Here is a 12,100-nt window from a genome sequence, read left to right as displayed (position 1 = left end):
CTTGAACACTAAATTGAATAACACATGGCTATTTGGTGACGTAATTAGACTGTCAGTGTTGCTGATAAGGGGTTTTATTTGAGTGTTCCTGAAATCCGTCTCAATAAAGAAACAGTTTATCACTGGCACGTTGAATTGCAGGTGGAACACGGGTAGCACTGATGTAAAGTAAGTTTTAGATGATGTTGAGCTCAGGCAGACTGCGTACTGGTTTCTCGTCCTGAGGACTAGCTCTGCAGACGTGATTCCTGAATGAAGTTTCTAGCTGTAAAGGCTCCTGCTGGCGGAGGTGGCAGGCCCGCTGCTCGTCGCAGAAGAAGCCATGTAGCCTGGACTGAGCACTGGGACATTAAATCTTATTTATATGTTATATATGGTTACTCTCGGGGTAAAGGTGTGTCGGTGGAATAGTTAAATTTGCAAAGCACTGTGCTTAAATAGAAGGAGTTGAACTCCACCAGACTTGATTTGGGTTTTTCTATGATTGCTGAATTTTATCCATGAATAAAAATGAATGAATAAGGACACCAAAGCTAGTCAAACAAGTCTTAAGTTCCCGTATGCTTGTATTACTTGGGTTCATCCAGAAGCAGAATTTACAGTAACTGTTTCAGGATAAGGGAGAGAGGAATATGTAGTAGAGTTGTTATTCTGGAACCACGTCATGAGCTTAGTTAGTTGTAAGGATTTAACCTAGCCTACTTAAAACTTTATTTCCTAGTGCTTAATATTGGTCACCTTTCAATTTTCACTCATTACATCTGTTATCTGAAAGACGTTTTGAAAAGATCAACTTACCTATTGATACCTTGGTAATGAGCTGTGCAGCCCAACAGATGCAAGGGGGGGGCATTCATTGAGGGGAGGTGAAGTGGCTTTTATAAACTCGGTTACCGTGACTCCAGTTCCTAAGAACCATAGCATAACTGAAAAAGGGGAGATGTAGCTGCGATATTAGGAAGAAATCTGTTCCTGTGAGGGTGGTAAGACACTGGCCCAGGTTGCCCAGGGAAGCTGTGGCTGCCCCATCCCTGGAGGAATTCAAGGCCAGGCTGGACGGGGCTTGGAGCAGCCTGGTCTAGTGGGAGGTGTCCCTACCAGAGCAGGGGGTTGGACTAGGTGATCTTAAAAGGTCCTGTCCAACCTAAACCATTCTATGATTCTATGAAATGTTCTTTGAAAGATAGTCTTCTGGAATACAAAGCCTGAGGGACATCAGCATCAGCTGATGGGTAACAGTTCTCTCTAGTTGGAAAATTTACGTTGAAAATCTTTGTTTTATTCCACACTTGCCAGTAGAATGTGGGATTCTAATAAAAGGCAGCAAACTTTCAGAAAAGGAAATAACTCTGCTTTCTCTTTCCCTTTTTTTATTTCAAATGAGGATTTTGCTGCAAGAACAATTAAATAGAACTTGCCAGAGGCGGTTCTAGAAAGTTGCATCTCCTTTGTAATACATCTTAAAAGCAATAACCATGACATATTTCCCCCCCCCCCCCAAAAAAAAAAAAAAACAAACCCCAAACTCTAGGACCCTCTTCAGCATTGTGTGTTTTTCAGTTAAGGCTGTAGGAAGCTTGTGGTGCCATTACACTGCAGTGTGTTAATTGATGGTTTAACTGCTTTACAGCTGTTGACTTCTTCAACCAGATCAATATGCTTTATGGAACCATTACGGACTTCTGCACAGAGGAGAGCTGCCCCGTGATGTCCGCTGGCCCCAAGTAAGATTATTTTTCACACATTCTTGAGAGTGTGCAATTTTTGAGATTAGTTTGCATTTGAAAGCTTGAGACTAGCTCAGTTGAATGCCAAAGATAAGGTAACTTCTGTGAGTGGAAAGGATGTCTTCTAGTGTTACCTGGTGGGGAAGCAAAATTGAATGGTTGTTAAGGGAGTGGGGAAGGGAAAGGTGGGGTTTTGTTTGGGTTTGTTTTTTTTTTTTTTTTTATTTCTCTTCAGCCTGGGAAGTAAACGGACTATCAAAACTTTTTTCCTTTTTTTTTTTTTTTTAATGTTAATGAGGGCATCTTCAATTAAGATTTGAAGTTTTTATATGCAAATGTTCAATTAGGGCTTACCAAAATATTTCTTTTAGGCATTTGAGTAGGTATTATAGAAATAAACTTGGCTATGGTTTTGAGTAGTCTGTATAAGAATCCCCTACCCTGTCCCTCAGTTGCGTTTCACTTCTTTGATTCTTGGTTATGCTTTTGTACAGACATCCCATGTTTGTGTTTTTGCTTGCTCTCCAGTTGATTAGTGTGGTCTGCAGGGGAAAATACCTGCATTTCTAAGCCAGTGGCAAGGCAGGGCACTGCTTCCTTTTAAATTACTGAAAAATCTTAAATAAACAATAAAGAAAAACCAGTCCTCTCCTCCACTTCTTCCTCTTTTATTGTGAGACTTGTTATTGTCTGAAGCCGGTCATTGCCAGCCAGTGTGGTGGAGAGCTGAGGACGTGCAAAAGGGTGCAGCTGGGCAGGCAAGGCAAAAGCAGCCAGGAGGACCAAGAAAAGCTTTGGCACTACGTTCTTCAACTAAAAATGGACACTGCTGAATGCCAAAACCAGTGTGGGCAGGCAGACCTGCCACTGCAAAGCGGGGAGGGGTGAAAATACAAAAGGAATAGAAATTTACCATTATGCAAAAGAACTTTGGGATAAGCTTGTGCAATAACATGGCCCATTGTCTACTTTGTGCTTCAGCATGCAGAACAGACTCTTACTTATTTAATAAGAGCATGAAAATATTTCTTTGCTTTATTGTTTGTCTGCTGAGTAGCAGTTATTTGGGGGTGGAGGTTAATTATTAAAGGCTTATATGTCTGGTTGCCAGAGTAAACAGTTTATTTCTCTCCAAAGAGACCAATAACCATTGACAGAAATATGTATCATGCTCAAACAGTTATGAGGTGGTGTAGAAGAGAAATGCTAGAGGCTGGAAGATGCATTCTGCCAAGATTTAAATTAGGTGATCTTGTCCATAGAATTGGTAGAGCATTCCCCAAACTGCAGCCCCCTTGTGTGCTCAGGGATGGGTTTTGCGGAAGTACCAGAAGGGGGTGTGTGTGTGTGTGGGTGCCTGAGGCCAGGTAGGGCCAGGGACGGGTGATGTGTCAAGCTGGCAGTGCCTGACAGATGACCATATACAGTGGGTTTAGTTTGAGTGAGTGTGGCTTGCTTTCACTTAAAAGGTGGCCTGCAAAATTTTTTTCAGGGAGGTACCGCTGGAAAACCTGTCAGCATGAAAGCGCTGATACTTTAAGATTTTTTTTCTTTTCTTACCTGTTTCCTGTTCTCTTCTGTCTCCAGCTATATTGGTTGAAGCAGCATTGAGTCTTAGGTGCTCATTAGTGCTTCTGGGCCGAAGGTTGCTGTCTGCTGACGTCCGTGGCTGAGCTGCCACCGGTCTTGCATCCTCACCCGTTTCAGGCAAAAGAGTGCGAGTTAGCTGAAAGAACTGGCATAAGGCTGTTTGAAACAGGTTAGGCAGCCCTGACATGAGGAGCTGGAGAGAACCAAAAAGCAGCAAGTGCTCTATGGCTATAAAATTTGATTTTGGCATTCCCGCTGGAAAAGTGTTTATGGTTCATATGTTAAAAAGGGGTTGATAAGGTGCTGGTGCATACATAGGTGGCTGTTTAGAACTCGTCGTGGCTCAGTCACAATTTTCTTAGCTCACCTGTTAAACTTGTAGCAGTCTATGGAAGAATTCAACCAGACATCTGAGATGAGAGGGTAACTAGAGCAGAAGTGTGATGTTTCCTGCATCCACTGCCTGGTACTGGTGTTTTGTCTTGCAAACCCCTTTAAAGGAAAAAGACCCTTGGTGACAGACAGGTCACCTAGGTTTCATGTCTGGGGGGATTTGCGTTTTATTTTTTATCATGGGGAGGGTTATCTTCTCTAAAGGGCTACCTTCAGACAAATGCTTGGGGCTGTGTGGCTACTTCTACAGCCCACTGGTTCTTTTGGTAGCGATCTTAAACAGAAGGGCTTAGCTGAGGCAGGTAAATCTCTGTGTGCTGTGGGATCGCTTTCATTTGCTTTGTACTAGTCTTTGTGGGAAGGATGTCTGACTTTGCTTGTATCAGGGTGTTGGTACATTGAGTTAGTTAAGGATTGACGTAAAGTTGAAGAACAGATCTCCCTCTCCTGCTGTACTGTCTAACAATGTGAAAAAAATATCGGTTTAACTTGTTCCAAAACACATGATTACTCACGGTAATGTTCCGTTCTTTTTACTTCAGCAATGACCAACCATTTCTTACCCCAACAAATCCTAGTTGGTTATCACTTGCTATTCTTGTATCAGTTGCAGCATCACCATCAGTCCAAGAGGCACGATAACAATTTGAGAACCTGCATGGAAATAATATGTTTATTAACGAGCATTGGGTGAGGGGTATTTTCTTTATTTTCCTGCCTGATTGTAAGTCTTCAAGAAGAACATAAAGGAGAGATGTGGCTGCTGTATTTTTCAAAGCTGGATGTCTGAACTGGGGCTCTAAAAATCCATATTTAGGCATTTGTGTGAATACACTATGCTCACTCTTAATGACAGTGATATTCTTCTGATTTTTCCTGGTTTGTTGGTCTGCAGTTCCAACATAGGTTCAAATTGGAATAGCTGGGTGCTCCAAAGTGGACACCTCCCACAAATCCTACGTGGGTGTAATACTGTGTAACTGAATATTTGCATGCTGCCTTCTGCAGAAAAAGAAATAATAAAAAAAAAAATCATCTAATCAGGACATTGAAATACCCCGTGTCTCTTAGCAATATCAATCCTTTTGCCTTTTTGTGACACTCCATTCTCTGCCTGTGTCACTTGATGACAAAACAGAGTAAGTATTTTTCGGAGGTCTTGATGGAATACAGTTTTGCTGAGATTCAGAGATGATAGGTCTAAATAAATGTCTGAGAATCTTTCAAAAGATGTTACTGAGCCGCTGCATTTTATTGCTGTTGGACAGGGTAACAGCTTTAATTTTAGTCAACCTGCTGGTTTGTTGTGTTGTTTTGCGTTTGTTTCTTTTTTTTTTTTTTCTTGTAGGCCATGTACCTGTAATTGCACCTTAGAGGAGCTTGTCCTATGATTGTTTATACTTAGGGGTATTTTCTAGTGTGAGAAGCATAGTTGGATTTTCTGTTTATAGTTGGCAAATAACTTGTATTTATTAATATGAGCGATTTCTAGCAGAGTCGTTAGGGATTCTTAGCTTTTCCCCTGCACTTGCTGAAGTGCACTGTATATTTTCTGCTCTATCCTTCACATATTGTTTTGCCCTTAAAAACTTCTACTAAACTGTAGAGGTTTCTAAAAATGGATTTTCTGGAGAGGAACTACCTGTCACGATAAGGTTAATTGTTTCTGTCACCAGAGTTGTAGTTGTTTGCTCACAAGCTTGAGCTAGAAATGTGATTTTACCCTTCATTTCCTGTAGCTGTTCAAATGATTCTGATATGTGGGAATTTTTTGTGTGTGTGTTTTGTTTTTATTTTATTTTTTCCCTGCCTTGCGACCTGAAGCTTTTCAACCGTCTAGGAACAACTGTGAATGTTACGCCAACTGCGTGGAGCATGGGGTGTTTGCCGGAATGCTTTCAGATTCTCTATATGTTTATTTTTGTCAGGATATATCTGGTGTTTCTTAAGAGCTGTGTTACTTAAAGCGTCATTCTGTGGCATTCCTTCCTCTAAAAAATGTAGAATTAACCCATAGGGCTGGCAGGTGGGGAGGGAGGGAGGCAGGCAGGCATCTCATGGATAGATGTTATTTGGATGAGATTTGAACATGTAATTTAGTTTGTTGTTTTACTTTCTCTCCATACTGAAACTGGCACCTCAGCTGAGTGTTGATATTTGTCCTAAGTTAATATCACTTAAATCTCAGTATTAGGGTAATACTGGGTGGTGAGGAGTACTAATTTTTCTGAAATCCAGACACGTTTTGGTCCATTCAGCATGTATGGAATTTTTGCATGGGTTTTGCGATACCATTTTAAAATGCTTTCAGACTCTCTGATCTTTTTATCCCATTGTGAGCAGCATGCTCGTAATTACTTGTAAAACTTGTTTATTGTGAAAACGTTCTCCCAGTTACTGTTCTGACAAAACTGAATTTGTTAAACAAAATTAGAAGCCAGATTTATCAGATACAGTTAAGCTTTGCATAAAATGATGTGTGTGATTTTTAAAATAGAAGCCCTTCTCCAGTGTCTGCACGATTGGAGGTAGCAAGGGAAAATTTAAACAGTGGTGGTTGCAGCCCAGATGTTGTGGTATGCTACTGCTGTACTAAGAAATAACAATCAAATTGAGCACTCTATCGTCCATGAAAAGAAGAAATATTAACCATTAATAACACCTCTTGTAATTCTTTTAAAAAGAACTGAGATAAAACTTGTATATTAAGTGGGTGTGTTTCCTGTAAAAGCATGACTGAGCTGACATCACGATCCTTGTATATTTTGTTTGTTTGTTTAAATTTTGTATTTTTAAAAGAGGAGTGTTGCAACTAGTGTGAATCATTATTCGTTTGTTTTTGTGGGAGGATTTCAGAGTCGCAGAGCTCAGTGGTTCTTTTTGCTTCTGGCCTGGCAGCAGGCGCGCCCCACGGGTAGTGGTTCTGGAGCAGTGCCGGTCGGCTGAGCAAGGCTGCCTGATTTAAAACTGAGGCGGGAGACTATGCTCTGTTTCGATCTAAAAGAGAGGGCTCTGCGCTGGTGAGCAGAAACTGCTCAGATGTTACGGATTGGCAAAAAATACTAAGATAGATGCATTTGTACTCAGTAAGGCATAGAAAGAAACACTGTGGTTGAAAGCTGGCATTGTCAGACTCCCAGTGTTAAATGTGATTGATTTTTGTTTTTTAAGCTTTATATTCTCAAGATGAGCCATCTTCTCCTGGGTCTGGACTTGCCAGTTGCGTTCCCCAAGCCGGTCAAAATACCTGTTCCATTCTAATCTCATGAGGGCTTGTTTCTGTCTGGTTGTGCATGTGAACGGCTGCTGTTTAATACATTTTTCCATGCGTTTTTAAATTCCTGAAGTTAAAATGATAGCTGTAAAATGAATGATGCTGGAATCTACTCATTAAATATGCTACATAAAAGATGTCAACGTTACTAGCTCTTTGTATGGAAAAGGATGAAAAGAGCACACATTTTACTGTTCCATAGTCATGTCAGTGGTTTGTAAAGGTGTGATACTATCTTATCTACAGATGGAAGAATTAAGCTGAACGGCAGTTGCTGGCCTGCAGCTGTCACGTGGGTCAGTGGTATTACTGGAAACTGAGATTTTTCTGGATCTCGGTGCACTACATGGTAGCTCTAGACCTTCAGATATGAACCTTTTGTAAGGAGGACTATTTAGTCTAGAAGCTTCTTTTCTGTTAGCTGAAAGGCGCTTTATACTTGCTTCCAGTTCTGTAATGGTAATCCTCGGCGTTCACCTACCTCTGAATCTATTCCATGTCTCTAATACGACCATAATTTGAGATCTCTGGCAAGAGCCAATGTAGTTTGGTCTTCAGTTATGCAAAATCTATAAGAATATTTTCAAATGTAAAGAAATTCCATAAATGTTAGAGGTCTAATGTGTCTGGCTGGCAGCTGCTGCAGATGTTGAGCATTGCCATTTGCTTTACCGTTCTTCAGTCAGTCAGGTGCCTTCACGGATTTGAGCCCTGGAGCTTAGCTTTTATTTAAGTGAGAATCTTTTTGATGTTTCACTTCAACTGTCTGTAATGTTTTTCTTTTGGAGGTGGGGGGAAAAAAAGCTTTAAAAAAGAACAAGTAGCCTTTGAACTTTCAAGGTTTGGAAACCAACTCGTGCAACGTCTCTTGATGTACAGGGATGGAGGTTTGACCGCAGGCTGCCGCATATGTTTTAGCAGCTGAGGGTGAATGAGTTGTGCTATAATGGACTGCAGAAGAGAGTGCAGCTAAAGCAGGATAGTGGTGGGGAGACTGGGTACAGAGCAGCTGCAGATGACCCGGGAGCATTTGGACCTCGGTTTCGAGGAAGGGCTGTGGGAGGCTGTGGGAGTACTGGCAGCAGAGCAGGAAGAGCAGCTGCCAGACTTTAATATGAATGATTCATTTTGTGTTAAGAAATGTCTTCTTGTTGTCGTCCCAACCCAGATATGAGTACCACTGGGCAGATGGGACAAACATAAAGAAACCAATTAAGTGCTCTGCACCAAAGTACATTGATTACCTGATGACTTGGGTCCAGGATCAGCTGGATGATGAAACGCTATTTCCTTCTAAAATAGGTAAAGTAAATAAATAAATTTGAACAATGTGTTTGGATTACAGTTGTACAGGAATATTCAAGCCTTAGCGCATTAAAAGCTCTCCTAAATGACTGATGGGAGTAGGGCAAATTTAAAGGGTTACATTATATGTATAAAGGCCTTTTTATCTCTTAAGATAAAATGTATGTGTTAGTACATGAACTCTGATCCATGCGTTAATACTCTAAATAAACATCTATCACAAATCCGAATGCAGGAAGTACTGTTTCTATTTAATAACTGACTGTTGATCAAATCTGATGTTTTTTTCGTTTTGAACAGTGGGTTGTTTCCTTAGAAATAAGGGTCTCAAAACCTGATGATTGGTAGTTGGTACAAACTGGCAGCTTTTTGATACAGGAAAGATGCTTGATCCTCATGAGGAACTTCTGGGCCTTACCTCCAAAGAAGCTGAATTGCATCTTTCATCTTAAGTTAATGATATTTTTTCTTTTCAAGTGAAGATGAAAGATATATGTTTTTAAGAGGTTTCTCTTAGAGGAGGAAAATAATAACAACCACTAGTTCGGAAACGATAACAAGAAGAAAACCCTTCTTCCAGAGGCACGAAGGACTACTTGTTCTAAAGCTCCTAATTGGCAGTTTTCCAGTACACCGCTACTTACAGGCTTATGATGCATTCTGAAAAAAGGAAGGGAGATCTCTTAATTGCTTTTATTTTGTGAACAGTTTCTGAAGAATTTGACAGGTTTTCAATAAGCCTCTTTGGAGAAACAGGGCCACCTGTCAGAATCAAGTGGCATTTGTTTTTACTTTCAGTTAAGCAGATACACAGAGAAGGCTGCTTAGTTTGGGAAGAAGTGACAAAAAGCTAAATCTTCCCTGCTTGGTAGATGTGAGCATAGTATCTTCACATACTACGACATTTGTTTAAGCGTTTCAGAGTAGAGTTCAGAGCTGGGGTAGAAGTCCACTACTAATAGGAACGGTATTAAATAGTTACAATTAATATTAAAGTTGTGTTCAAAAGACTACATTGGGATTTGATCTTTCTTTAACTGCAGCATATACTTTGCTGAAGAGTTTTTTTTTCTTTTAATACGATGTAATTTTGAAAGGTAGCGATTCATAAAGAGACTTAAAGGCCACAGTGGATAACAAACTAATTATGAACTTCCCAAGGAAGGGAATGCGATGTACATAGAAGCAGGGCAAGCGTAAGTAGGAGTATGAAAATTTTATTGCTAGGGTTTTGAAGCCTTGGTGAGATCATGATTGGGCTGCAGCATCCAGCTTGGGCCTGTGGCCTTCAGACAGGACTACAGCGGTTGGGAAGACTGCAGAAGAACTAAGCTGACTGGGAAGACTGCTACATGATGAGAAGCTAGACAGGTTTAATCTCTTTAGATGGTTGATACATATCTTTTTTTAGCCTGCGGATGTGTCGACTGAAGAGATTATTGCTCCCAGGAGCCAGTTGCTGTTCCCTAACCAATTTTAATAAACTTGTGCACTCAAAGATCTGCTGTTAAAACTGATTTTACTTGTGCTGGGTCGTTTTCAGTGAAATGACTGAAAGGAGCGTGATTCATAGTACTTCAGCAGGCAGTTAAGAAAGCAGTGGCCTCTGGCTAAGGGATGGTGATGAGCAGGATGGAAACGGGAGCCTTTTTGCTGGGCATGAGACAGATGGAAGAGAGCATAGTTTGATGGCTCAAACTCGATGGCTGACACCAAAGGTGGTTTCAGTTACCTACACAAAGGTAACTGGTGTCCCCTGGAGTACCCTGTGGGATCTTGGACACATGCACAAAGCCTCTCACACAGAGTTGTCTTCAGAGAACTATACTGGGACATAACAAGACTTAGTAGCTGGAAGCTGAAGCTGGGAGGGTCCAGCGTGGAAACGTAGTCACGTTTGTCTTGGGAAAAGTTCATGAGCCACTGGTCTACTGAAGGAAGGGAAATCTCCCCTCCAGCCTTTTAATTAACTTGTCATTGTGCTTCAGCCTAGGTACATTGCTTGATGTATAGATGGAATTGCTGAGTGAAACAAAACAGCCCTTCTTGTGCAAGAGAGAGGGTTGGGTTATAATGGCTTTCAAAATACATGAATGTGGCGTGGGCATTTAAAACCAAGCCCTCTGTTTTCTTATTTCTAGGTGTACCGTTCCCAAAGAATTTCATGTCAGTGGCAAAGACAATTTTAAAGCGTCTCTTCAGAGTTTATGCTCACATTTATCACCAGCACTTTGATCCAGTGATCCAGCTACAGGAAGAGGCACACCTTAACACTTCTTTCAAGCACTTTATATTTTTTGTTCAGGTAAGTGTGGCGGGAGCGTGGTGGTTACAATTACAGACTGGAAAAGGTAATGCATTAGAGTAATGGACCTTCAGTCTCTTAACAGCTGGTTTATTTGTAAGAGAGTCAACACCTCCAGAACCCTAAGATAGTGTCTGACTCCAGTTGTATGTGTGTTTACTGCTAGAAGCATTCAAGAAATGGAAAAGTTTTCAACAAAGTATTTGCTAGCTACAAAATTGAATACCAAAAAGTGTTCCCTACCAAAGAATTCAACAGAACACTAATTCCTAACAAAAGAAAGAGGAAGGACAGCATATGAAGCTAGATTAAAAAGAGTGTGCTTGCTTCAAAGCTACATTCCTCCTCCCCTTATAAAAAAAGAGCATCTTCTTGTGTTTTCTTCCTTTAAGTGGGGGGAAAAAAGCTTTAGGCAGTTGAATGGTGCTATTCAGCTAACGGCAGACAGGAAGAAAATGCGGTAGGCACTAGGCCTGGACTGGAAGAGCCAACTACCAAATAAGTTCTGTCTGAATAAGATTTCTTACCTGAGCTACATATATTAAACTCTGTATGTATGTGTTTCTTCTCATCCCTGTTACAGGAATTCAACCTTATTGATAGAAGAGAACTTGCACCACTTCAAGAACTGATTGAAAAACTCACCTCTAAGGACAGATAAAAGAAAAAGGCTTTCTTGAAGTCACTTGTTTCTTTAAGCGAGCGTGTGATATTTGTTTTTTGTTCATTTGTGTTTTTTTTTTTTTAAAAAAAACAAAACAAAACCCTGTGCTGTTACTAATGACAGCCAAGATCTACTTTCTGTGCTTTTATTAGGGGAAATCTTTTATCTGTTAGTGACACGTGGTAAATAGCTTTTTTTTTCCGATTGTTACTCATTGTGGAATTTTAGCAGGTGCTGAGTGTTTATAAAGGAAACATGCTTGGTTGGGGGATTGATTCTGCCGGTGGATGGGTTCTTGTATTGTGTCAGTGGTTGCCCATTCTCATGAAGTCCCTAAAAGACTTGCTTACATTCTCTAAGTGCCTTGGCAGACTCACTTCTGAGGTGCAAAGCACATACAATACTGAACATTGCTGGAAACAGAAAATATGAACTAACACCCAGGACACTTACTGATACTTCTTTTAGAAAAATATATATATGCTTACACTAAAAAAAAAAAAGCCATAACTTACTGAAATCAATGATCTCCAGCTTTTAATACAAATATTTGTCTTATTTTTTTAGAGATTAATATAGAATTTTTCAAAACTAGATCTTTCTTATAAAGAAAAGTGATGGCGAAGTTCTAGTCGCTAAACTGAAATGATGAAGGTGGTGTCAAAATTACAAATAACCTGCGCATCGCAAGTAATAACATGTTTGTTGCCGTTGGTTTTGGCTTTTCATAGTTGCTTTTATATTTTTAAAAAGGGAATCATCAACCTGGGTTAGTCACTTTGCTTAAGTTTACTAGTATTTGCCAAATAATGGTTAGTTTGCACAAATATAGTTAGGGAAAA

At 40.3% G+C, this 12,100-nt stretch overlaps 1 protein-coding gene across 2 annotated transcripts in view; it reads left to right on the top strand.

Annotated features, from left to right (window-relative positions):
• Nucleotides 1–11,667, top strand: part of MOB1B (MOB kinase activator 1B) — a 41,978-nt gene extending 30,311 nt beyond the window's left edge. For both annotated transcript variants that reach the window (XM_082482545.1, XM_082482544.1), the window contains exons 3-6: nt 1,631–1,724; nt 8,153–8,286; nt 10,431–10,594; nt 11,178–11,667. In XM_082482545.1, coding sequence (XP_082338671.1) covers nt 1,631–1,724; nt 8,153–8,286; nt 10,431–10,594; nt 11,178–11,255 — 470 coding nt within the window. In that variant the 3' untranslated portion in view covers nt 11,256–11,667. The remainder of the gene's footprint in view (nt 1–1,630; nt 1,725–8,152; nt 8,287–10,430; nt 10,595–11,177) is intronic.
• The last annotated feature ends 433 nt before the right edge of the window (nt 11,668–12,100 follow it).

This window comes from Vanellus vanellus (assembly GCF_965231255.1).
Source record: "Vanellus vanellus genome assembly, chromosome: 4".
Taxonomy (NCBI): Eukaryota; Metazoa; Chordata; class Aves; order Charadriiformes; family Charadriidae; genus Vanellus; species Vanellus vanellus.
Note: the sequence above shows the minus strand (reverse complement) of the source record. Positions and strands in the feature narration are given on the sequence as shown.